The sequence below is a fragment of the Populus nigra genome, chromosome 11 (genome assembly GCF_951802175.1).
Source record: "Populus nigra chromosome 11, ddPopNigr1.1, whole genome shotgun sequence".
NCBI lineage: Eukaryota > Viridiplantae > Streptophyta > Magnoliopsida > Malpighiales > Salicaceae > Populus > Populus nigra.
Window position 1 is genome coordinate 13,814,039 of NC_084862.1, and position 23,062 is coordinate 13,837,100.

Below are 23,062 nucleotides of genomic sequence, written 5' to 3' on the forward strand. Positions count from 1 at the left end.
AACTCCTCTAGTCTTGTTGTTTTTCAGACTTTCAGAGGATCTAGCTCCTGGGCCAACCTGCACTACTGATCTTCCACTATTCTCCACATCCTCCTCCTCTACTGGTTCTGTCCTCACTCTAACCATGTCCTGCTCATCATGCCTAGTTACATCATAGTTTACTGATGGAGCACAAGGTATAACATCTTCCAATGTCACGACAAAATTGGGATGAATCTCCTCGAGGCTCCAGAAGCTGCACTTGCTCTGTTCTTGGTACAGTCTCAAATGCATCATGCTGAAAAGATCCTTCACAAGTGTTTTCCATGCCATTTTCCGCTTGTAGATGCGACTGAATTCTCTCTTCTCCGGGACCTTGTTCCATGACCTGAACTCCCACTTGTATCCTTCCAGCACCCCCTGCCACATTGCCAAGTACTGCATTGCTTTGTTCCAACAATCGATCCACTGGTTCTGTCCTCAGTCTGCTCTCGAGTGCCCCTTCGGAAACTCTATCTTCTTGTGCTCTCATTCCGGTCATGCTTACTGTTAAATAATATTTATCTAGTTTTATTTATTAAGGGTAGAATAGTATTTTCAGTTTAACCTATATATAATTCCTTTGTATTTAGGTTAACTTAAGCACTCATAATAAACAGATTATTGAGAATTCTCTAGCCTCCTTTTATGTTTGATCTGAATTACTTTAACATGGTATTAGAGTCTGGTTGGTCGAACCCTTGTCTTGCTAATTTTATGGAACTCGCTGCTCCTGTAGAAATTATGTTCACCAATGTCAGAGCCACTGCTGGTATCAAAATCGTTATCATCATCCACTTCATTCCCTGTAGGATGTTCCAGCACACTCAATGCATTGCTTTGAAGCTTAACTTCAGATCCATTTTTCAAAACATCAGACATGGATTGTTTGACATATTAAAAGATGGAGGATGAAGATCAAGTTCTGTGCTTGCGGCTAAAGAATTAATATCTGAACCTTTATTTTGGATGCTTCAGCTTTTGCAATTCGGTATTTCTGTTCTGTCTTTACAATTGTTTTAGTATTTCGTCTTCTTTTCAGTTTCTGCAATTTGGTATTTGCGTTCAGTTTCTGCAAAAAAAAAAAATTTGGAGTGATATTTTGTCTTCCTCTTCTGCAAAATCTGGTATTTTGACATTGCTTCAGCTTTTGCAATTCGGTATTTCTGTTCTGTCTCTGCAATTGTTTTGGTATTTCGTCTTCTCTTCAGTTTCTGCAATTTGGTATTTGCGTTCAGTTTCTGGAATGTTTTTTGGAGTGATATTTTGTTTTCTGCTTCTACAAAATCTGGTATTTCGAAATTCCTTCAGCTTCTGTAATTTGGTATTTCTGTTCTGTCTCTGCAATTGTTTGGTATTTCATCTTCTCTTCAGTTTCTGCAATTTGGTATTTGCGTTCAGTTTCTGCAATTTTTTTTGGAGTGATATTTTGTCTTCCACTTATGCAAAATTTGGTATTTCGACATTCCTTCAGCTTTTGCAATTTGGTATTTCTATTTTGTGTCTGCAATTGTTTTGGTATTTCATCTTCTCTTCAGCTTCTACAATTTGGTATTTGCGTTCAGTTTCTGCAAAAAATGTTGGGAGTGATATTTTGTCTTCCGCTTCTGCAAAATCTGGTATTTCGACTTTCCTTCAGCTTCTTCCATGACATCTACTACCAAAGAGATTGTTTGGTTACGTTAGTTACTTGCTGATATGAGAGTTTTCTTTTCTCATCCTACTCCTATGTATTGTGACAACCAGAGTTTTATTCAGATTGCTCACAACTTGGTTTTTCATGAGCGAACTAAGCACATTGAGATCGTTTGTCATCTTACTCATCATCATCTCAAGCATGGCACCATTACTTTGCCTTTGGTTCCTTCTTCCTTGCAGATTGCAGATTTCTTTACCAAGGCGCATTCCATCTCTCGTTTTTGTTTTCTAGTTGGCAAACTCTCGATGCTTGTAGCTGTCGCATCGTGAGTTTGAGGGGAGATGGTAAATAATATTTATCTAGTTTTATTTATTAAGGGTAGAATAGTATTTTCAGTTTAACCTATATATAATTCATTTGTATTTAGATTAACTTAAGCACTCATAATAAACAGATTATTGAGAATTCTCTAGCCTCCTTTTATGTTTGATTTGAATTACTTTAACACTTACCACGTCGTTTCCTGCTATTGCATGTGAAGAAATCCTCTGTTCCCCTACTTCGGGTTCTACAACCTGAACTTCTCTTTGTACCTTCCAATACCTCCTACCATTGTTGAAATTCCACAATCATTAACATCGATTGAACTTGCTGTGATTTTATGTCTTTTGTTGCCACCACACATAGCTTTCCAGGCTGCTTCTTGAACTTCTTTAGTCACCCCGAAACAAATGGCAACACCATGCCCTTCCTCTCCTGATAAATGCCATTTGAACCTTGAAATGGAAGTTTTATTGGCCCATGTATGTTGACAAAACTTACACTTCATGCTACCATCAGCCCTATATTCAATATGAATCCAAAATGGATACTTTGATCCAACCGTTTCGACCTGTAGACAAAAAACTCAGGTAAAAACTCAGGTCGACCATTTAAGAGATCGAACAGACTCTGTCTAGCCAAAAAGGTCGTTCTTTAATCTATCCATTTCATTAAGTGGCAAAGAAATGCTTCTTAAATTAAATAAAATGGAGAAGAAAACTCAAGTAATAAATGTTTAATTCACTTTCAAGCTGACAATAAAGAATGAAAGCATTTCTATTCAATAATACTTCTTGGCTCACAAATAAGCTGACAACAATTATATGAGAATCAAATCTCCCCAATCACATGGTCGTATAAAATGCTCAGATAATGTAAACAAAATGTAAAAGTTGAACTCACTTTTTCTTGGAAAGGATCCAGATCATCTATCACCAATAACTTCTGTATTCCTAGGTCAACTCTGTTCAACTGTACAGGTGGACTACAAATTTACAATCCAAAAAACAAAATTAGAAAGCATTCCTCAAACATGTTGGAAAAGATACCATAGGCAAGAAGATTATAAGCAATAGTAAGTGAAAATATAAAGAGCATTATCCTGGCAGAAAAATATGATATAATGACAAGAAAAGCTCATCCTAACTTCCCTGGCTAGTGCTTATGATGGCAGTTTCAGGTTTAAAAACCAAAACTCATCCAAAAAATAAATGTTCAGTTCATACTCTCTCAGAGGCATTTAAGCCCCGTTTGTTTGCTGAAAAGTAGTTTCCTTTTGGAAAGTGAATTCTGGAAAAGTGAATTATTTTCTGATGTTTGGTAGTGTAATGAAAAATAAGTTGGCAAACACTTTCCAGTGTTTCGTTATGTCATGGAAAATGAGCTAGAAAATAACTTATTAATGTTTTATTTTTTCAAGTTTATTAAAATAATGAGAAACAAATCTTACAAATTAAAAAGTTGAATGAGAATGAAATTGAAAAAAAAATATAATTTCATAAATTATCTCAAATAAAATAAATAATAATCAAAATAATAAAGATCAAATCTAAAAAATAAAAAATTGAAAGATGAAGAAATTAAAATAATAATAATTAACATTTCATAAATTATTTCAAATAAAATAAGTAACAATCAAAAGAATGAGGACCAAATTTGATAGATAAAAAATTTTAATTAAAAAATGATAAGAGTAAAGCAAATAACAATTATAAAAATAAGGACCAAAATTAATATAAAAATTAAATTCTAAGGGATGAAATTGAAAAACAAATATTCAAAACAAAAGATATATATATATATATATATATATATATATATATATATATATATATATATATATATATATATATAGCAATCAAAAGTTTGAGGACCAATTTAATATAATCAGCAAATATTATGACATTTCTAAATTTTTCACAACTTCCGAAAAGTGTTTTTTGTCCAAAATAAAAGGAAAACACTTTCCTGGAAACCAAGCCAAATTTTTCTTTGACTGTAAAGTGTTTTTCATTGACCGAAAAGTGTTTTCCGTTGACCAACTTTTCTAATGGCAAAAAAACACAGGAAAGTTTAAAAAGTGATTTTTCATAAACCAGTTTCTGAGAAACAAACACAGCCTTAATAGAGAATCTTAGCCTTCCTCATTTGATCTCCTTAATGCATACACGTGTTACTACTTCATAGAACTCATTTACCAGAGTTTTTCAGTTATTTTTCCAAATCGAGTTGATAGACAGGAATTAGCTTTTGATGAATTAAGCAAGGTTGGAAAGGGGAAGAGTGCTACATCTTATGTGCAGTAGTTGTACTGAAATTCACTGAGGTAGAAGATTACTTTTGACATGTTTACGATGTTTGATTGGATTGAACAGAGTTCAAGAATGTGTCTTCTCTCTCTCTTTTATTTTTAATTTGTATTATATATTTTTTTAAAATAATTTATTGCTAGTTAATGATATAAGAGGATTTATAATAGTAAATAGATCTATTATTTTATTAGGTTACTTTAATGATAAATCAATATATTATTTTTTATTTTTATCTTTATTTTTTGGATTTTCATCTTGGAGAAACTGAATAAGGATGAAAATATAATATTAATCAAACTTCAAATTATAATTATTTATCTATCGAGTTAAAAGAAAGGTACAAAGGGACGAAGGATTATTTCAATATTAATTAATAAGAATATCCTTGTTGATTTAAAGGACTATTTTCATCATTCATATCGAAAATAATTATGTTTTGCACATGATTTTTAACAAAAATGATTGAAAGAATTGAATATTATTGAATATGAGCAAATTTAAGGTTACAATCAATTAGTATTCTTACAACGAAAGGATTAACGAAAGGATGAGATGGCTCCTCAAACTAACCCAAACTTTACAAAGGGACGAAGGACATCCTTTGCATTAGGATGCTCCCACTCCATTACTGTCTCCCACCATTCTTTTGGTTCTATATACATTATTCTTGGAGAAAGGGGAGGAGATGGCTGGCCATTTTCAAGCAACGGAAGACAAATTGGCATCCTCTTCAGCTTCTTAGAAAACGTTACAGTAATATCTTCAAGAGAATTGCAAATCAGTTTTGCACTACAAATGCTTTTAAGTTCTGGTAAATATCTCAATCTCAGAGTTCTTAACTTTGGGAGAATGAATCCCGTGATGGAATTGGAGGTGGTGCTTTCTTCATCTGTTCCTATTATCTCCTCCATTTTCTTACAGAGCATCACTTCAATCCTTTCCAGGTTTACGAGGTTTGGCAGCAGCACAAGCGGGAACAGCTTCTTCATACTCTTACATCCACTACAATAAAACTCTTTAAGACTAGAAAACATACCATTATATGATGGCAATGGTGGTGGAGCAGAGCAGAACCAAGAAGATGAAACCAAGCTCTCCATGCTATCGCAATCGTAAATTTGGATAACCACCAATTCAGGTGCATTCTCTAATGACAGAACATCACATAAACTTCTTGCATCGATGCTTTCACAAACCAGTTCTTGAATGTCATTTAAGAACTTGACTTGAAAATCTCTATCTCTGTTGATACTCAAATTACCCAACCCAACTGTTTTACTTGGAGAATAATCACTGTATTGCCAAAAATCTTCATCCACCATTCCTACTAAAATTCTGTATGTGCTTAATGATTGGGTCTTATCCCGAGATCTGAGATACTCCACGAAGTCAGAGAGACCTTTGAAATGGCATTCCAAAGTTTCCAAATTTCTCAAGGATACTACTTCCCTTACTTTAACTGTTATCGAACGATAATATTCGTCTAGTACAAAGACTTGCAGGTGAGAGAGTTTTGGTAATATCCCACTAGGAAACTCATTTTCACCACATCCATTCATTCTAAGATACCTTAGGTTGGTGAGGCATTCCATTCCTTGCGGCATCTTTTCAAGAGTAGTACGAGAGAGATCCAACCTCTTCAGTGCCCTGAGCTTCTTTAATGATGGAACATGTCTTAAGTTCGAACAATAGTTAAGCAATAATGCAGTGAGACTCACCAAATCAGAGACAGAGTCTGGCAAATTTTTAATACCTGTGCGAGACAGATTAAGGACCATGAGCCCATGCAATTGCTTGAAAAATGAATCCGCAACAAATCCCAACCCTTTATTATCACATAGAAATAGAGTGGACAGATTTGGACACATTGGTGAATGGCTGGAAGGAATTTCTTCGATCTCGTTTTGCATTAGTGAAACTCTCGTCAGATTCTCCGTCCACTCCTCTGCATCTGGCAACTCTTTTAATTGTGCACCTGCTTTAACCTTGTATTGAGAGTTCTCTAGCAATATTTAGATGGTCATGTCCCTAATCAAGTCATGTATCTTGACACGTCTACTATCATCATAATCCATTTGAGCACATTCCAATAGGCAGACATATTCAAGTCTATTAAGCATCGTGTGGCCCTCATCAAATGCATCTTCCCTTCTCCTCTTTCCTTTAATTATTCCCTCGTCGATCAAATAATTTATCAACTCCTCCCTTTCAATCATATAATCTTCAATAAATAATGAACAGTACAAGAGACATTGTTGTAGTGCTAAATCACCTAACCGATCATAACTAAACCTCAATAACTTGAATACTTTCGTGTTCCTAAATTCTGATTCTCTCAATTTCTTCAATGTATTTCTCCACTCATGTAGGTCATTCACTCCCCTCAAGCTTCTTGCCACTATAATAATTCCCAATGCTAAACCAGCACATTCCCTTGCAACAACTTTCACAATTCCTTCCACTTCTGGTGAAAGTGTTATACCACATCCAAGTTTCTCCACGAACAAAGTCCAAGCTTCTCCCTCAGAAAGTGGCTTCACCTTGATTTTGCAGTGGCAAGCCATCCAATGACAAACCATTTCTGATCGAGTTATTATAATCAGCTTGCATCCTTTCAACGAGACAGGAATTCCCACTTTATCAAGCTCAAAATTGTTCTACAAATCATCTAAAATGAGAATCTATTTTTGTTTCTTCATTAGTTCTTCTGATAATTTGGCAGCTCTATGCAGATCATCAACTTCCCTTGAAAATTCTAGATCAAGACGTTTAGCAATAAGATTTTGCAATGTATTAATGCTGAAATCTTGAGACACAGTCACCCACCAAACATTATCACAAATGTCTAGTCTTCGTAGAAGCTCATTATGGATATGTTGCAGTATTGTTGTTTTACCAACTCCCCTCATCCCGTAAATGCCAATAATTGAGACTTCATCATCCATTAACAAAGACCATATCACCTTCATATTCTCTTCAAATGCTCGACCCACTAGCTTTTTAGAGCTAGTAGGTAATGGAACTCCTCTAGTCTCACTTGTGTTGTATTTAAGACATCTAGAAGATCTAGCTCCTGCGCCATGTTGCACTAATCTTCCACAATTCTCCACACCCTCCTCCTCTACTGGTTCTGTCCTCGCTCTAACCATGTTCTGCACATCATACATAATGACATCTTTGCTTAGTGAAGGTGCACAGAGTTGATGATAATATCTTCCATGGTCAAGACACAATGGATCTGTTGGTTGGGATGAATCTCCTCGAGGCTCATCAGCTTGATTAATTGATGGCCTCTCACAAGAGATAACTCTCTCCAGATGCTGCATTTGTTCTGTTCTCGGTATAGTTTCAAATCCATCATGCAGACGCTCCACATCCTCCTCTTCCAGCATTAAATAGGTAGAGATTGCATTCAGCTTCTGCTCCTTTGAAAGGGCAGAGTGTATCTGAACCCAAGTACCATCAGCAAATTGATCCACTAAATCTGTTCCTGGTGTTGTTTCTCCTCTATTCTCATGAGCATCAACTCTGAGTCTCCAAGGAGAGACACTTCTGTCAACATGCCGAAAAGATCCTTCACCAGAGTATTCCATGCCTTTTGTCGCTTCTAAACGCGAATGAATTCTCTTTGGCCCAACAACTTGTGCCAAATTACCAGGTACTGCATTGTCTTGTTCTTGTGGACAGGTGGAAATGGCATAATCATTAACATTGCTTGAACTTGCTATGCTTTTATGTCTTCTGTTGCCAACATGCATAGCTAGAGAGGCTGCTTCTTGAACTTCTTTAGGCACCTGACAACAAATGCCAACACCATGCCCTCTCTCTCCCGATAAATGCCATTTGATCCTCGAAATGGAAGTACCATTGGCAAATAAATGCCCACAAAACTTACACTTCATGGTTCCATCATTCATATCTTTAACTTCATTCCAAAACGGATCGTCTGATCTACCCATTTTGTCCTATAGATAAAAAGGGTCAAAATATTGAATAAAAATACATTAATTGGAAAAGGAAGGTTGAAACTAAAATAATAAGTTACAAACAGCAAAGAAACTAAGAAGAAAAAACAATGAATTCAAGGTTAAATTGGGGTCAATTTAGTATTAACTCCTTAAGGCATGGATTGTTACAACTGAGAAAGATCAAATTATTTATTTTTGGAAACTGTTGAGGATCCTAACTCCAAAGCTTCTCATTAGAATTTCTACAACTTGTGTTTTACATGAAAGATTCAAACCAGAGTTACATGTGAAAAACAAAATGAAGAAGATGGAGTATAAATAATCTACCTGGATTCAAGTTGTTCTTCAAGTGCTGGTTTGCTCAAGTAGTATTCAGGAAGAAAAACAAGAACAGAGAAGAATATATGGTTTAAAAATAACAAGGAAGTTGCAAGATGTTTAGCTCCAGATGATTCGATTCAACCAGAAAAGGAAGCACTGATCATCAGAAAGGTTTAAGAAATTTGATGAGGGAAATTGGGATATCAATGGGATAATGAGATGAGATTTGGAAGAGAATGTTACAGTATCAAAGATTATTGTATTGTTTGACAAGTAGGAAGTTGCTACGAAGGAAGCCACAAACTTTACCTACCAAAGATTATATTATAAGCTAATTTCTGACTGAGTTAACGTATGGGCCCACCCCATTGTTGAAACTTTGAAAAAGCTGACCTGAAAATGTAAGAGCCTGAAGCTTAGCTTCAAGAGCTCTAAGTGGTACTGAAACAAAGTATTGACCATCATTATCTGATCCACTCCAACTTCCATTCCCTAAAAATTTAACGAAGCACATTATTAGCAATAAAAATAGTGCTTAGGGGTACTGAAACAACCGTTTTATATTTAACTTAAGAAATTCTACTTATGAATACCTACTTGGTTCACACCTTGAGCTTGAGAGATCAGGCAGAAACACAAGTTTGATCGCTCCTAGAAAGGTTCAAAAACTGCTTTTCCTAGTTAGCATTTCAATAATGATTCCTGAGCAGAGCGTCCTATTCGTTTTGGTTTTACAACTAGTTTCGTTTCCCACGCTTTGTTATAGGTACAGATTCGAGATGTCAGCAACGTTCTTGCGAGCATAAATTTTTATTTAAAACAAAAGGCGTATGTGGTTATTGTATGGCATAATCCTGCAAAGTGTGAGTGCTTATTTGCCTCTATGACATGGATATGGCTTAGAAATTATAGAGCATCTGTAAGTTGCAGTTGGGTTTATATCTTGGTGTGCCTCTCATTAGTGAAAAAGCTAAATACTGTTTATTGCACGCTGCTAATTGGGAAATACAGAACTCAGTTCAACACAGCAAATTGCTGCATCAGAGTTAAAACTCCATAGCAGTCAGCACAATCTATGAAGATAAAATTGAAAACAAAACAATCAATGACTGAAATTAAAAAATGCATCTAAGGCTTTGAAATAACTGAGATAAAACACTATTTTTCTCTCTTGATACATGCTAGAAGTCTGAGCATATTTATTTATTTTTTTAATTTTAAATTTAAAAATAATTCTGTTCTTTCTACCCCAAGAAATCAAGAACGCTAATTTCGTTAAACAAGATTCTAAAGCCCATATTTGATAAATTAGAAAGAAGGACTACAACCCTAGTGCAAAAGGCCTATAAACTAGCCCAACAAATCATACCCAGAGAAGCAAAAGCCAGAGACAAGCTAGCTCAATTTTTGCTCCACCTTGCTAAGAAATGCAGCATGCTCACCTGGAATTATAAATCATCCAAATTCCAGGGTAAATAATTAATTGGTTTGAGTTGTTTTTCGAAGAACCATTTCAAAAACAGTTTAAATCCACTTGGAATTTTTACTATATATCCACCAATTATACAAAAATCTATACTTTTTTAAAAAATGAATTCCAGAACCTAGTCGAAAAACCGTGGCAAAAACAGTTTAAGGACTCCAACCTAACACAAGAAAGAGGAATTATTTTCTAATTTTTTTTTATAGTCGACAATTAAAAGGAAATATTTTATCAATTTTTGTTATATTTATTACAGCTGCTGAAATAGCTATTGGACTGGCTATAGTTTCATCAATTTATCCTAACAGAAAATCAATCTGTATCAATTAATTGAATTTGTTGAATAAGTAGTATTAATCATATAAAATATTTAGATTAATTAATTTGAATTCACATCTATAATACATAGCATATTTGATAATGTTTACAAAAACGTAAGAAATTAAAGTATCTTGATTCTATCTCATGAGTCGATCCGAAATTGAATAGAAAAATTATAATAAATCATTGATTTATCTGGTGTCTAAATATATGATTCATTTAAAAATTTACTAAATCAAAAATTTATGACGTTAAAAAGAAATTATAGATCTAATATCACATTCAGTAAAAATCTATGATACATGTATAAGGTGTATTCAATGTGTCCAGGTCTGCCCCATGGATGTATTAGAAATGATACCTGGGGACGAGTGTAAAGCTAAGCAAATTACTTTTGCTCCAAGAACAGAAGACTGTGTTGGCTTTAAAAGATGTGAATCTGCCTGGCCAATAAATTTCTTAAGTATTCGAGTTTATCTATGGCATGAAAAAACTAGAAGCATAGGTCTAGTTTATTAATACTTTCCAAAAAAAACCACTTGAATACATTTGATATTTTGTTTACAGACAAAAACCCGTACTTGAAAATAAAAATAAAAAATAAATTAGGGTTTTTAGTACGAGTTTTTCTTGTCAAGTGTATCTTATCTTTACCACAAATTATTTTCTTTGGTTAACAATATTTGTAGGTTTACCGATATCCACGTATTTCTTGATTTTTGTTTTCCCACTTAGAGGAAATAAGGTAATTTAGTGGTGTATATATTTATGTGTACTAATGACCTATGCATTCTCTTATTATTTTCAATAGGACGATCCCTTAATCCAATTGATAGAGTCTTATAAATGGATTAATTTTTTTTATTTTTACTAGAACTCTTTTTAATGACTTATGCATTTAACTACAAATTTTATTTTGTTTATTGCAGGAAATTCTGTTTTTTTATTAATGGAGGCCTTAGGTATCGCTTTCAATGCTTCCAATAAACCAATAATCAATTTTGAAATATCAGTTAATCAATCACCGATTATACCCTTACACATACACACATGGTTATCAGACATGCATGGAGAAGCACATTACAATACTTGTATACTTTTAGCTGGAATCTTATTTAAAATGGGAGCATATGGATTGGTTCAAATAAATGTGGAATTATTATCCCACGCCCATTCTATATTTTCTTCTTGGTTGATAATAGTATAATAGTAGGCGCAATACAAATAATCCATGCAGCTTCTACATCTTCTGATAAATATTTTTTTTAAAAAAAGGAATAATCTATTCTTCTATATCTCATATGGGTTTTGGGTTTTACAATTATAAGAATTTGCTCTATAAGCGATATGGGACTCAACGAGGTCATTTTATAAATAATATCTCATAGATTTATTGCCACTACATTTTTTTTCTTGTCAGGAACAAGTTATGATGGAATACATCTTGTTTATCTTGATAAAATGGGTGGAATGGCTACCCTAATGCTAAACATATTCATGATGTTCAGTATCTTATCATTAGCTTTTCTTGTGTTACTGGGCATGAGCGGTTTTTTTGGGAAATTGATGGTATTTTTTGGAATAATTACTGCCAAAAAATATGTTTTAATGCCAAACATACTAATTACTTTTATAACGATATTAACTCCATTGAAATAAAACCACAACTACCTTGAATATCTAGACAAGTTTTTCCTAATAAGAATTCTAGTAGAAAGCCTTGAATATGTACAAAAAAAATTGCTAATGAGAATTATAGTATTCTAGATGATAATACCTATTTGTAAAGTTCATGCATATTATTTATCTCAAATTAATTATGACATGGTAACATCATGATTGATGAATTTTTGAGTCGAGTTGTATTTGCTGTGTGTTTTTCCTACTAGTTAAGGTTTTTGTTACGATGATGTTCTTAACATCAAAAGGAATTTTTACTATATATCCACGAATGATACAAAAATCTATCCCTTTTTGGTAAAATGAATTCCTGAACCTAGTCGAAGAACTGTGGCAAAAACAGTTTAAGGATTCCAACCTAACACATGAATGAGGAGAGGCTAGTGATGATGGATCATGTTCCATAACTTTAATCATGTCGGAAACGGAATTAAAGTTAGCTAGCTAACCTCTGTGGCCCCCGAATGCTGAAAGTTTCTGCTTCCATTTTCCAAAGGGGAAAGGGTGCAGCAAGCGACCACAAACCAACCAAATGTATAAAACAAAACAACTGAACCCTTCTATATAAAACCATGCACAACATAATCTGCTTGACATGCACTGGAATGAAACTTAGAACCAACTGAAAAATGATCTGTTATATAATTTTACATGGCATACACTTTAAAGCTCCGAACATCAATTATTTTCCTCTCTATCAAAATATCTCGGATTCGGAATTTTTGGAATCGGAATTTTCTTTTAAAATCCAACATCATGAGCTAATTGTTTTTTTTTTACGTTCCAATACTTAGGTTGTTTTAAATTCCGCCCTTTCTCAATTAAATTGAGTATCAATTTAAGTAAGATTGGTAATCGAGAATAAAATCAAAAGATAGTGAAAAAAACAGAGAGAATGGATGGTGAAAAAAGTTAACTTTGGTCCTTCTATTTTCTTGATTATGCATTTAAGAGAGAGAAGGAGTCACTAGATTCCGGCTTAAGAGAGAGAAAATCAAGATTGACACCTATTCTAGCCACGTAAAAGATTGAACTTGATGTCAACGAGATTCGTTCAATGAGAGAAGCTTGATAGTAGTTGTCAACAGATTTAATTTCTTTTCAAAAAAAGAGGTCTTCCCCTTACATATTTTGAAAAAATAAAGAGGCCCGGGTGCACGGGCCTGGGATGAGTGCCTCGCGTGTTTGGGCTTGGTTTTTTAATGGCTCATTCTCGTTAGGCTTCTTAGGCTTGGTCTTTCTATAAAAAATTCAATTAATTTTTCTTTTTTTTTCAAAGTTTTTATTATATGTTTAGAGAAAAAAAATTAAAATAACATTGTTATTAAACCCAATGAAGTCCATGATTCAAGTTACAGGTTTGGTGGGTATAGCCACAAAGCTCATGTTGATCTATTATGTTGTCGTTTACATATTAAAAAAATTAATTTTTAATGTTTTTTAAAGCATATGGTTTATTTTAGATTGATCTCCATGATATGTTTTGTGTTTGTTTTGTATGATTAATTTATTCTGATTTGCTTTTTACAAAGTTGCAGGTTTGATGGGTTTAGCCACAAAGATCATATCGATTTATTATGTTGTCGTTTACATATTTTTTAAAATAAATCATTTTTAATGTTTTTTAAAGCATTTGGTTTATTTTAGATTGATCTCCATCGTATGTTTCGTGTTTGTTTTGTACGATTAATTTGTTTTGATTTGCTTTTTACAAAGTCACAGGTTTGGTGGGTTTAGCCACAAAGCTCAAGTCAATTTATTATGTTGTCGTTTACATTTAAAAAAAAAAATCATTTTTAATGTTTTTTAAAGCATTTGGTTTATTTTAGATTGATCTCCATCATATGTTTCGTGTTTGTTTTGTATGATTAATTTGTTTTGATTTGTTTTTTACAAGATTATTATGATCTCATGACTTAGATCATAGTGGATGACAGGCAATAATCCTCGTTGTATTTTATTATATACAAGTATTGATTTTTTTTATCTATAATTATATTTTTTCTCAATATTAAAAAATATTTTAACAACACCTACCTGTTGATTCTTTAGTGTAAAAAAAATTGAATGGATACAAACTGTGGTTCAAATAATTATTTTTATTAAATAGATTTATTAATATTTTTATATATATTTATCGACATAAATAATTCTAAATTTATTTAATTAAATATATACATAACGTGGTTAAAATAACCAAACACACTGACTTTTGGCTACGAAACTAGCTTTTGGCATTTAGTGGCTTGACCCCAAAGGTCAAGAACCTGGTCCCAAATGCCAACAACCGAGCATACAAAGGTTTCAACCCCCATGGTGCCTTTTCCTTGTTATAAATATAAAATAAAATTTAAGTCAAGGAGGTCCAGTCTTAAATGCTCCAAACATTATCCTTGTCTCAAGCTTATGTGATCCAAGATTTCATATTTATTATAAAATTATAATTTTATATGAGTTTTTATCTTATGATTCAAGAAGTTTATATTGTAAATTCAAGAATTTTAAGTTTATAGTCAATTTTATATTTCATAAGAATATTTGATCCCTGAATTAGTTTTCTAATTGTGCTCTTAATCCCTGAATTAGTTTTCTAACTGTTTTGCATAAATTCTTAAGAATAAAAATATTCTAACAATAGTTTTCTAACTGATTTGGACACCTTGGTGAATGGCTCGAGGGAATTTCATCAATTTGGTTTTGCATAAGTGAAACTCTCGTGAGATTCTCTGTCCACTCATCTATATCCGGCAATTCTTTTAATTGCACACCTGCTCTAAACATGCCCGGAGAATTCTCTTGTTGTATTTGTATGGCCATGTCTCTAATCAAGTCATGCATCTTGACAGTATCACCATCAATTCTTTCCAACAAACAAACATTTTCAAGACTATTAAGCATCGAATAGCCTTTGTCAAATTCTGCCACCCTACTGTTGAGCCCTTTTATCACTCCCTCGTCAATCAAATACCCTACCAAATCCTTCCTACATATCGCGTAGCCTTCAGGAAATAATGCACAATACAACAGACATTGTTGCAATGCTGAATCTTTTAAGTGCGTATAACTAAATCTCAATATGCGGAATACCTCTTCTTCCATGCCATCTTGCCTAACTCTTGATTGTCTCAGGTCCTCTAAGGCATTCCTCCACTCGTGTATGTCATCCACCCCTTTCATGGTTCCAGCCATTGTTATAATTCCTAGCGGCAAACCATCACACTCCTTTGTGATAGATTTTGCAATTTGTTCCACTTCTGGAGAAAATGCAATGACATGTCCAAGTCTCTCAATAAAAAGAGTCCAAGCTTCTTCCTCCGAAACAGGCTTTACTTTGATTATGTGTTGGGTATCCATCTGCTCACAAACCTTTTTTGATCGAGTTGTAAGAATCAGCTTGCATCCCTTAACTTGGATAGGAACCCCCAACTTGTGTAGTTCAAAAGCCTTCCATAAATCATCTAAAATCAGAACCCATTTCTGCTTCTTCATTAATTCTTTTGACAATTTGACCGCTATGTGCAGCTCCTCGTCTTCATTGGAAAGATCTAAACCAATACATCGTGCAATACTGTTCTGCAATCTACTAATGCTGGTATCTTGTGAAACAGTAATCCAGTAAACATGACAGAAAGTATCTGGTCTTTCTAGAAGCTGATTATATATGTGTGTCACTAATGTTGTCTTTCCCACTCCACCCATCCCATAGATGCCAATCCTTGAAACTTCATCGTTCATCAACCACCGCCGGATAATCCTCTTATGGTCTTCGAATTCATGACCCACCAGCTTTGTCGTTGGTAGTGCATCTCCTTTAATCTCATCTATGTTCCATGTAAGCCCTCCAAAAGAGCTAGCTCCTGCACCAGGCTGCACTGCTCCTCTAGTCCCGTTATCTATATCATCCTCTGTTGACAAATTACAGATCTCATCCAAACTTCTCTCAATTGATTGACCCGTTACATCTGGTGCTTGTATCCTTCCAGCATCCCCAGCCAAATTGTCAAGTACTGCTTTGTTTTGTTCTAGCAGACCGGTTGAAATAGCATAATCATTAACATTGCTCGAACTTGCTATGCTTTTATCTCCTCGAGGCTTATCAACTTGATTAATTGATGGCCTCTCACAAGAGCTACCTCTCTCCAGATGCTGCACTTGTTCTGTTCTCGGTACAGTTTCAAATGCATCATGCAGACGCTCCACATCCTCATCTTCCTGCATTAAATAGGTAGAGATTTCATTCAGCTTCTGCGCCTTTGAAAGGGCAGAGTGTATCTGAACCCAAGTACTATCAGCAAATTGATCCGCTAAATCTGTTCTTTGTGTTGCTTCTCCTTTATTCTCATGAGCATCAACTCCGAGTCTCCAAGGAGAGACACTTCTGTCAACATGCTGAAAAGATCCTTCACCAGTGTTTTCCATGCCATTTGCCGCTTCTAAACGCGAATGAATTCTCTCAGGCCCAACACCTTGTGCCAAATTACCAAGTACAGCATTGTCTTGTTCTTGTGGACAGGTGTCAACATTGCTTGAACTTGCTATGCTTTTATGTCTTTTGTTGCCAACATGCATAGCTAGAAAGGCTGCTTCTTGAACTTCTTCAGGCACCTGACCACAAATGCCAACACCATGCCCTCTCTCTCCTGATAAATGCCATTTGATCCTCGAAATGGAAGTACCATTGACAAATAAACGCCCACAAAACTTACACTTCATGCTTCCATCATTCATATCTTCAACTTCATTCCAAAACGGATCATCTGATCTACCCATTTTGTCCTATAGATAAAAAGGGTCAAAATATTGAATAAAAATTAATGGAAGTACATTAATTGGAAAAGGAAGGTTGAAACTAAAATAATAAGTTACAAACAGCAAAGAAACTAAGAAGAAAAAACAATGAATTCAAGGTTAACTTGGGGTCAATTTAGTATGAACTCCTTGAGGCATGGATTGTTACAACTGAGAAATTATTTATTTTTGGAAACTGTTGATGATCCTATCTCCAAAGTTTCTCATTAGAATTTCTACGACTTGTGTTTTCCTTGAAAGATTCAAACCAGAGTTACATGTGAAAAACAAAATGAAGAAGATGGATTATAAATAATTTACCTGGATTCAAGTTGTGCTTCAAGTGCTGGTTTGCTTAAGCAGTATTCAGCAAAAAAGACAAGAACAGAGAAGAATATACGGTTTAAAAATAATAAGGAAGTTACAAGATGTTGAGCTCCAGATGATTCGATTCAATCAGAAAAGGAAGCACTGATCATCAGAAAGGTTTAAGAAATTTGATGAGCGAAATCGGGAAATCAATGGTATAATAAGATGAGATTTGGAGGAGAATGTTACAGCAGCAAAGATTATTGTATTGTTTGAGAAGAAGGAAGTTGCTAGGAAGGAAGCAACAAACTCTACCTACCAAAGATTATATTATAAGATATGGCAAGTTGCTGTACACCTCAAATTTGCTTTTCTTTTGTCTAGCGATGCAAATAATTAAAAACTTCAACAAAAGAATCAGAAGCTAATTGCTGGCCGAGTTAACGTGTAGACCCACCCCATTGTTGAAACTTTGAAAAAGCTGACCTGAAAAAGCTATGAATGATGCCTCTCACAGATTCTCTATGAATGAATGAATGATGCCTCTCACTCCTCCCCCATCATTATCTGATCCACTCCCTAAGAATTTAACGAAGAACAGCATTAGCAAAAAAAAAAAAAAAATTAGTGCTTAGGGGTACTGAAACTACCGTTTTATATACAACTTAATAAATTCTACTTATGAATACCTACTTGGTTCCCACCTTGAGCTTGAGAGATCAGGCAGAAACACAAGTTTGATCGCTCCTAGAAAGGTACAAAAACTGCTTTTCCTAGTTAGTATTTCCATAATGATTCCTGAGCAGTAAGCGTCCTATTCGTTTTGGTTTTACAACTAGTTTCGTTGCCCACGCTTTGTTATGGGTACGGATTCGAGGTGTCAGCAACGTTCTTCTGAGCATAAATTCCTCTTTAGAACAAAAGGCGTATATGGTTATTGTAAGGCATAATCCTGCAAAGTGTGAGTGCTTTTTTGCCTCTATGACATGGATATGGCTTAGAAATTATACAGAATCTCTGAGTTCCAGTTTTGTATATATCTTGGCATGCTTCTCATTAGCGAAAAAGCTAAATGCTGTTTATTGCACTCTGCTAATTGGGAAATACAGAACTCAGTTCAACCCAGCAAGCTGCTGCATCAGTGTAAAAACTACATAGCAGTCAGCACAATCTATGAAGATAAAATTGAAAACAAAACAATCAATGATTAAAATTAAAAAAATGCATCCAAGGCTTAGAAAAAACCTGAGATAATACACTATTTTTCTCTCTTGATACATGGTCCCAAATGCAGCAACCGAGCATAAAAAGGTTTCAACCCCATGGTGCCTTTTCCTGATTATAAATATAAAATAAAATTTAAGTCAAGGAGGTCCGGTCTTAAATGCTCCAAACATTATCCATGTCTCGAGCTTATGTGATCCAAGAATTCATATTTATTACAAAATTATAATTTTATATGAGTTTTTATCTTATGATTCAAGAAGTTTATATTGTAAATTCAAGAATTTTAAGTTTATAGTCAATTTTATAATTCATAAAAATATTTGATCCCTGAATTAGTTTTCTAATTGTTTTGCATAAATTCTTAAGAATAAAAATATTTTAACAATAGTTTTCGTGCTAAAAATGCTACTCTATTCGACTTTTAATGCAAATTGTATTTATATAGTTAATTGTTTTTCTCTTTAATAAATCCATTATTGGATTTGAAATTTATAGCTTATTTTATAATTCAAATTGGATATTTGGTTTATTTATTAAGTTTTTTATTTTTGTAAAATTAATTGAAAAAAAATAGATGAGGTCATGTCGGCTTAACTCAAATTGGCAAAATCAAAAACATAAGTGAATAATAAATTTCAATATTCAGAGTTGAAGACTGGTGGAGCAAAATCTGACTATGATCTAGAGCGTATTTAGAAATGCTGTGTAAATAGTGTTCTCTCAAAAAAATTTTAAAAAATTTGCTTAAATTTTTTTTATATGTTTTAAAATCGTTTTAATGTGCTAATGTTAAAAATAATATTTTTTTAAAAAATATTATTTTGATGTATTTTTAAGAAAAAAACATTTTAAACCGCAACCGCTATCACATTTGGCCTATTTAGGATTGTGATAGTGGTTGCGATTTAAAGTGTTTTTCACTTAGAAATGTATCAAAATAATATTTTTTTATTTTTTAAAAATTATTTTTGATATCAGTATATCAAAATAATCTAAAAATATAAAAAAATTAAAAATTAAAAAAAACAATTTACATGGCGCTATCAAACATGCCCAACCAAACACATCCTAATCTCGTTACTTTTTATAGACCTCATACTTTTCAAGAGAGCCTCAACCACTCACTCCTTTATGCAAGTGTACGCTTTGCCAAACAATCCTTTAGGAAAATGAGTTGCCCTCCGACGACTTTCCATAACAGGCCAGGATTAATTTGGACTCTTCGTTGGCGATAACAGCGATGGGAATGATGACACTTCTCTGCATCCTTGACCATTTCAATTCCGAGAACTCCCCCACCATCCCATAAAAAAGTAGTCCTTCTTCTTTGAAGACTCTTCCCAATTAGTCCTTATATTTTAGATATGGTCTTCAACATGCTTTTACAAGTTTAATTACTCTTAAATTGCCCTTAATACATTTTCTAATCTATCCTTTCAATAAGAATCTTTGTTTAAGCTAGTAAAAATATAATTACTTAAAAAAACTCAAATCCTGCCTAATTTATTAAAAAAATGAAAATTAAGATTTGTTTTTTATGTTAATTTTTTCTCATGGTTATTTGTAAAGAAGAAACTGTAATCTAACCATGACCCTATCGATTTTATAATTAATAAAATTTCAAATCTTTTGTTTCATTAAACTAATAAAATCAACCCATGACCCTATCAGTTTTATTGATTTTATTATTAATTATTTTTTTTCTAAACAATATTGTTTTAATTTTTTTAAAAAATAATTTAAAATTCTTGAAACAAAATTATATTGAATTGATCTATATCAGCTTGGGTCGATCTACGCAACTCATAAGTCGAATTTTAGACCAATCATGTAACAAACTGTTTTTATAAATTCGATCACATGTAAATAAAGTTTAATTAGTCTAGACACTATTGAGTAATTTGGGACCAAAGTGTAGGACTTCGATAATACTTAAATAATAGTAATGTTCCTGCAATAACAATGACGTTACATAACTTACAGATTATATATTTATTTATTTTTTTGGATGTACAAAGCACAAATAATAATAATTTTGGATGCAAAACATAGGCTTCAACGCAGATGGAACAAGAAATTCCACCCCAAGAAAAATCCAAATCAATGAGAGGCGAAGAGTTCTTGGTGTTTCTGCCATTATCAATTTTATTTTATTTTACTCTATTCATGTGAGTATATAAACAACTATCTTAACATTTACAATTCAACCCAAAATTGATAATGGCAGAAACACCAAGAACTCTTCGCCTCTCATTAAAGACCAGGCTCCTCCTCGCCGCCCACTCCTTTGGGATTCGCGCCGCCAGCCGTTCCGACCACACCGTAAACCGCAGCGTATTGAACATCTTCGACCCCAAGGCCGCTGCTTCCGCCAAACCAGTCAATGGGGTCTCCTCTTTCGACAACACTATTGACCCTACCCGCAACCTGTGGTTCCGCCTCTACGCCCCCACATCCACCGCTACTACCGATGCTCTGCCTGTGATCATATTCTTTCATGGTGGGGGCTTCGCATTCATGGCGGCTAACTCAAAATCTTTTGACGTCCTCTGCCGGCGACTTGCACGTGAAATTAATGCAGTTGTTATCTCTGTAAACTATCGGCTTGCTCCTGAGTACAAGTACCCATGCCAGTACGAAGATGGCTTTGATGCATTGAAATACATCGATGGCATGACCTTTGAGAATTTCCCAGCAAATTTGGATCTTGGAAGGTGTTTTATAGCAGGTGATAGTGCAGGGGGTAACTTGGCTCATCACGTCGTGCTCAAAGCTTGTGAACACACATTTTCTAACATAAAGATCAAGGGACTCATAGCAATGCAGCCATTTTTCGGAGGGGAAGAAAGGACAGAATCAGAAATCAAGCTTGTTGGGGTTCCTTTAATATCAGTGGAACGTACAGACTGGATGTGGAAGGCGTTTCTGCCTGAGGGATCGGACCGAAACCACTCGGTTGTTAATGTTTTCGGACCAAATGCGGTGGATATTTCAGGCGTGAAGTTCCCTGCGACGTTACTCTTTGTCGGAGGGTTCGATCCCTTGCAAGATTGGCAGAAGAGGTACCATGAGGGGCTGAAGAAATCTGGGAAAGAAGTGCATTTGGTAGAGTATCCAAATGTTTTTCATGGGTTTTATTGCCTACCTGAATCGCCTGAATTTTCTTTGTTGATCGGTGAGGTGAAGAGTTTTGTGCAAAAGCAGTCATCTCTTACATAGGGTGAGGTGACGACGACATCTATTTTATTATTACATCTTATTCAATAATTAAATCGTATTTAAATTGTAATGATTTTATTTACTATTGAAGATAGATTATATGTGTATTGAATTGTTCAATTATTTGATGGATTAGATTTGAGTGTTGTTATCTGTCCACAATAAATTACATAGTTGGTTTGATCGACAAGAACAAATTTCTTTGAAAAAGAAACGCTAATTTGTTTTCAATGCCGGAAGTACGAGTGGCTGAAAAAAATATCAAATTAATATTTATTTAGATATTTTTTAATGATTTTAATATTATAATATAAAAATATATAAAAAAATTATTTTAATATATTTTTAATAAAAAAATAATATTACATAAAAATATCATTCATTCCATTACCAATCACACTAAAATAATATTTTACTCGTGTTTGTGTGGTTACGGTTGTTTTTTAAAATATTTTTCACTAAGAAATGTATCAAAATAATTTTTTTATTTTTAAAAAATTATTTTTAACATTAGCACATCAAAATGATTTGAAAACACCAAAAATATTAATTTAAAGCTAAAACAAATTCAAAAAATTTAAATTTTTTTAAAAACACTTTTAAAATAAAAAAACAAGCAGCGATTGGTTAATGAATCTAATTACGTAGCAATTACTAATTGGGATAAAAAGAAATTAAAAGACAAAGTTATTCTGAAGGTGTGTTTGGTAGTTGTTATGCTTCTGCCGTTGAGTGTGTATATTAGATCAGAGTGATTTTACTTAACCATGAAATTATTGTGAGACAAATTATAGTGACTGTTTTTCTATTTTACCAATATACCCAAGGTGTTTATAACTAGATGCTATATTAAAATAATTACTTTATTTTATTTTTAAAAAATTTATTTTTAATATCAATATATCAAAATAATCTGAAAATATTTAAAAAAATAATTCAAAATAAAAAAAATATTTTTTAAAAATAAATTTACAATAAAAAATAAAAAATGATCTTAGTATTTGCCTGGTGGCCTCTCTTAGGACACAACGCTGCACTTCCTTAAATGAAAATATTAGAGCCTGTTTGGCAGTATTGGCAGTGTGGTTGTGGTTGTGGTTGCGGTTGCGGTTGTTTTTCAAATAACTTTTCATACTGAAATGCATGTCAATGATATTTTTTTATTTTTTAAAAATTATTTTTGATATCAGCATATCAAAACGATAGATCCAAAACATACAAAACATATTAAATTTTAATAAAAAAAATTAAATTTTTTAGAAACACGGTTTGCACCGCATTTCCAAACGGTGTTAAGTCGGTAGCTGCATGAGGTTTTACCTCAGGGTTTAAAGCATCAGACCTCATCCTCAAATAACATGAACCTGAACCTTATCTTCAGGTTATTAGTTTTTTTTTTATTTTATTAAAATAATATCACTTAGTTTTTTTTTTTATTAATCTGGTCAGATATGAA

General features: G+C 33.5%; 3 protein-coding genes across 4 annotated transcripts; 1 reads left to right on the plus strand and 2 right to left on the minus strand.

Annotated features, from left to right (window-relative positions):
- Positions 1-4,749: 4,749 nt before the first annotated feature.
- LOC133668454 (probable disease resistance protein At4g27220) lies at positions 4,750-8,829 on the minus strand. Of its 2 annotated transcripts, none has more exons than XM_062088313.1 (2): positions 8,586-8,829; positions 4,750-8,255 (listed from the first exon to the last, which is right to left on the minus strand). In XM_062088313.1, exon 2 carries the CDS (start codon positions 6,198-6,200, stop codon positions 4,851-4,853), a length of 1,350 nt encoding a protein of 449 aa, XP_061944297.1. In that variant the 5' UTR covers positions 6,201-8,255; positions 8,586-8,829; the 3' UTR covers positions 4,750-4,850. The 2 variants fall into 2 exon arrangements, with proteins under 2 accessions (XP_061944297.1, XP_061944298.1); XM_062088314.1 differs by having other exon boundaries at positions 6,228-8,255.
- Positions 8,830-14,620: 5,791 nt separating this feature from the next.
- On the minus strand, positions 14,621-17,638 carry LOC133668841 (disease resistance protein RPS5-like). Its single transcript, XM_062088859.1, has 2 exons — positions 17,173-17,638; positions 14,621-16,839 (listed from the first exon to the last, which is right to left on the minus strand). The coding sequence occupies exon 2, from the start codon at positions 16,831-16,833 to the stop codon at positions 14,692-14,694; it is 2,142 nt and encodes a 713-aa protein (XP_061944843.1). The 5' UTR covers positions 16,834-16,839; positions 17,173-17,638; the 3' UTR covers positions 14,621-14,691.
- A 2,917-nt stretch (positions 17,639-20,555) lies between these two features.
- Positions 20,556-21,753, plus strand: LOC133668843 (probable carboxylesterase 18). The gene has a single exon (XM_062088861.1). The coding sequence runs from the start codon at positions 20,608-20,610 to the stop codon at positions 21,604-21,606; it is 999 nt and encodes a 332-aa protein (XP_061944845.1). The 5' UTR covers positions 20,556-20,607; the 3' UTR covers positions 21,607-21,753.
- The last annotated feature ends 1,309 nt before the right edge of the window (positions 21,754-23,062 follow it).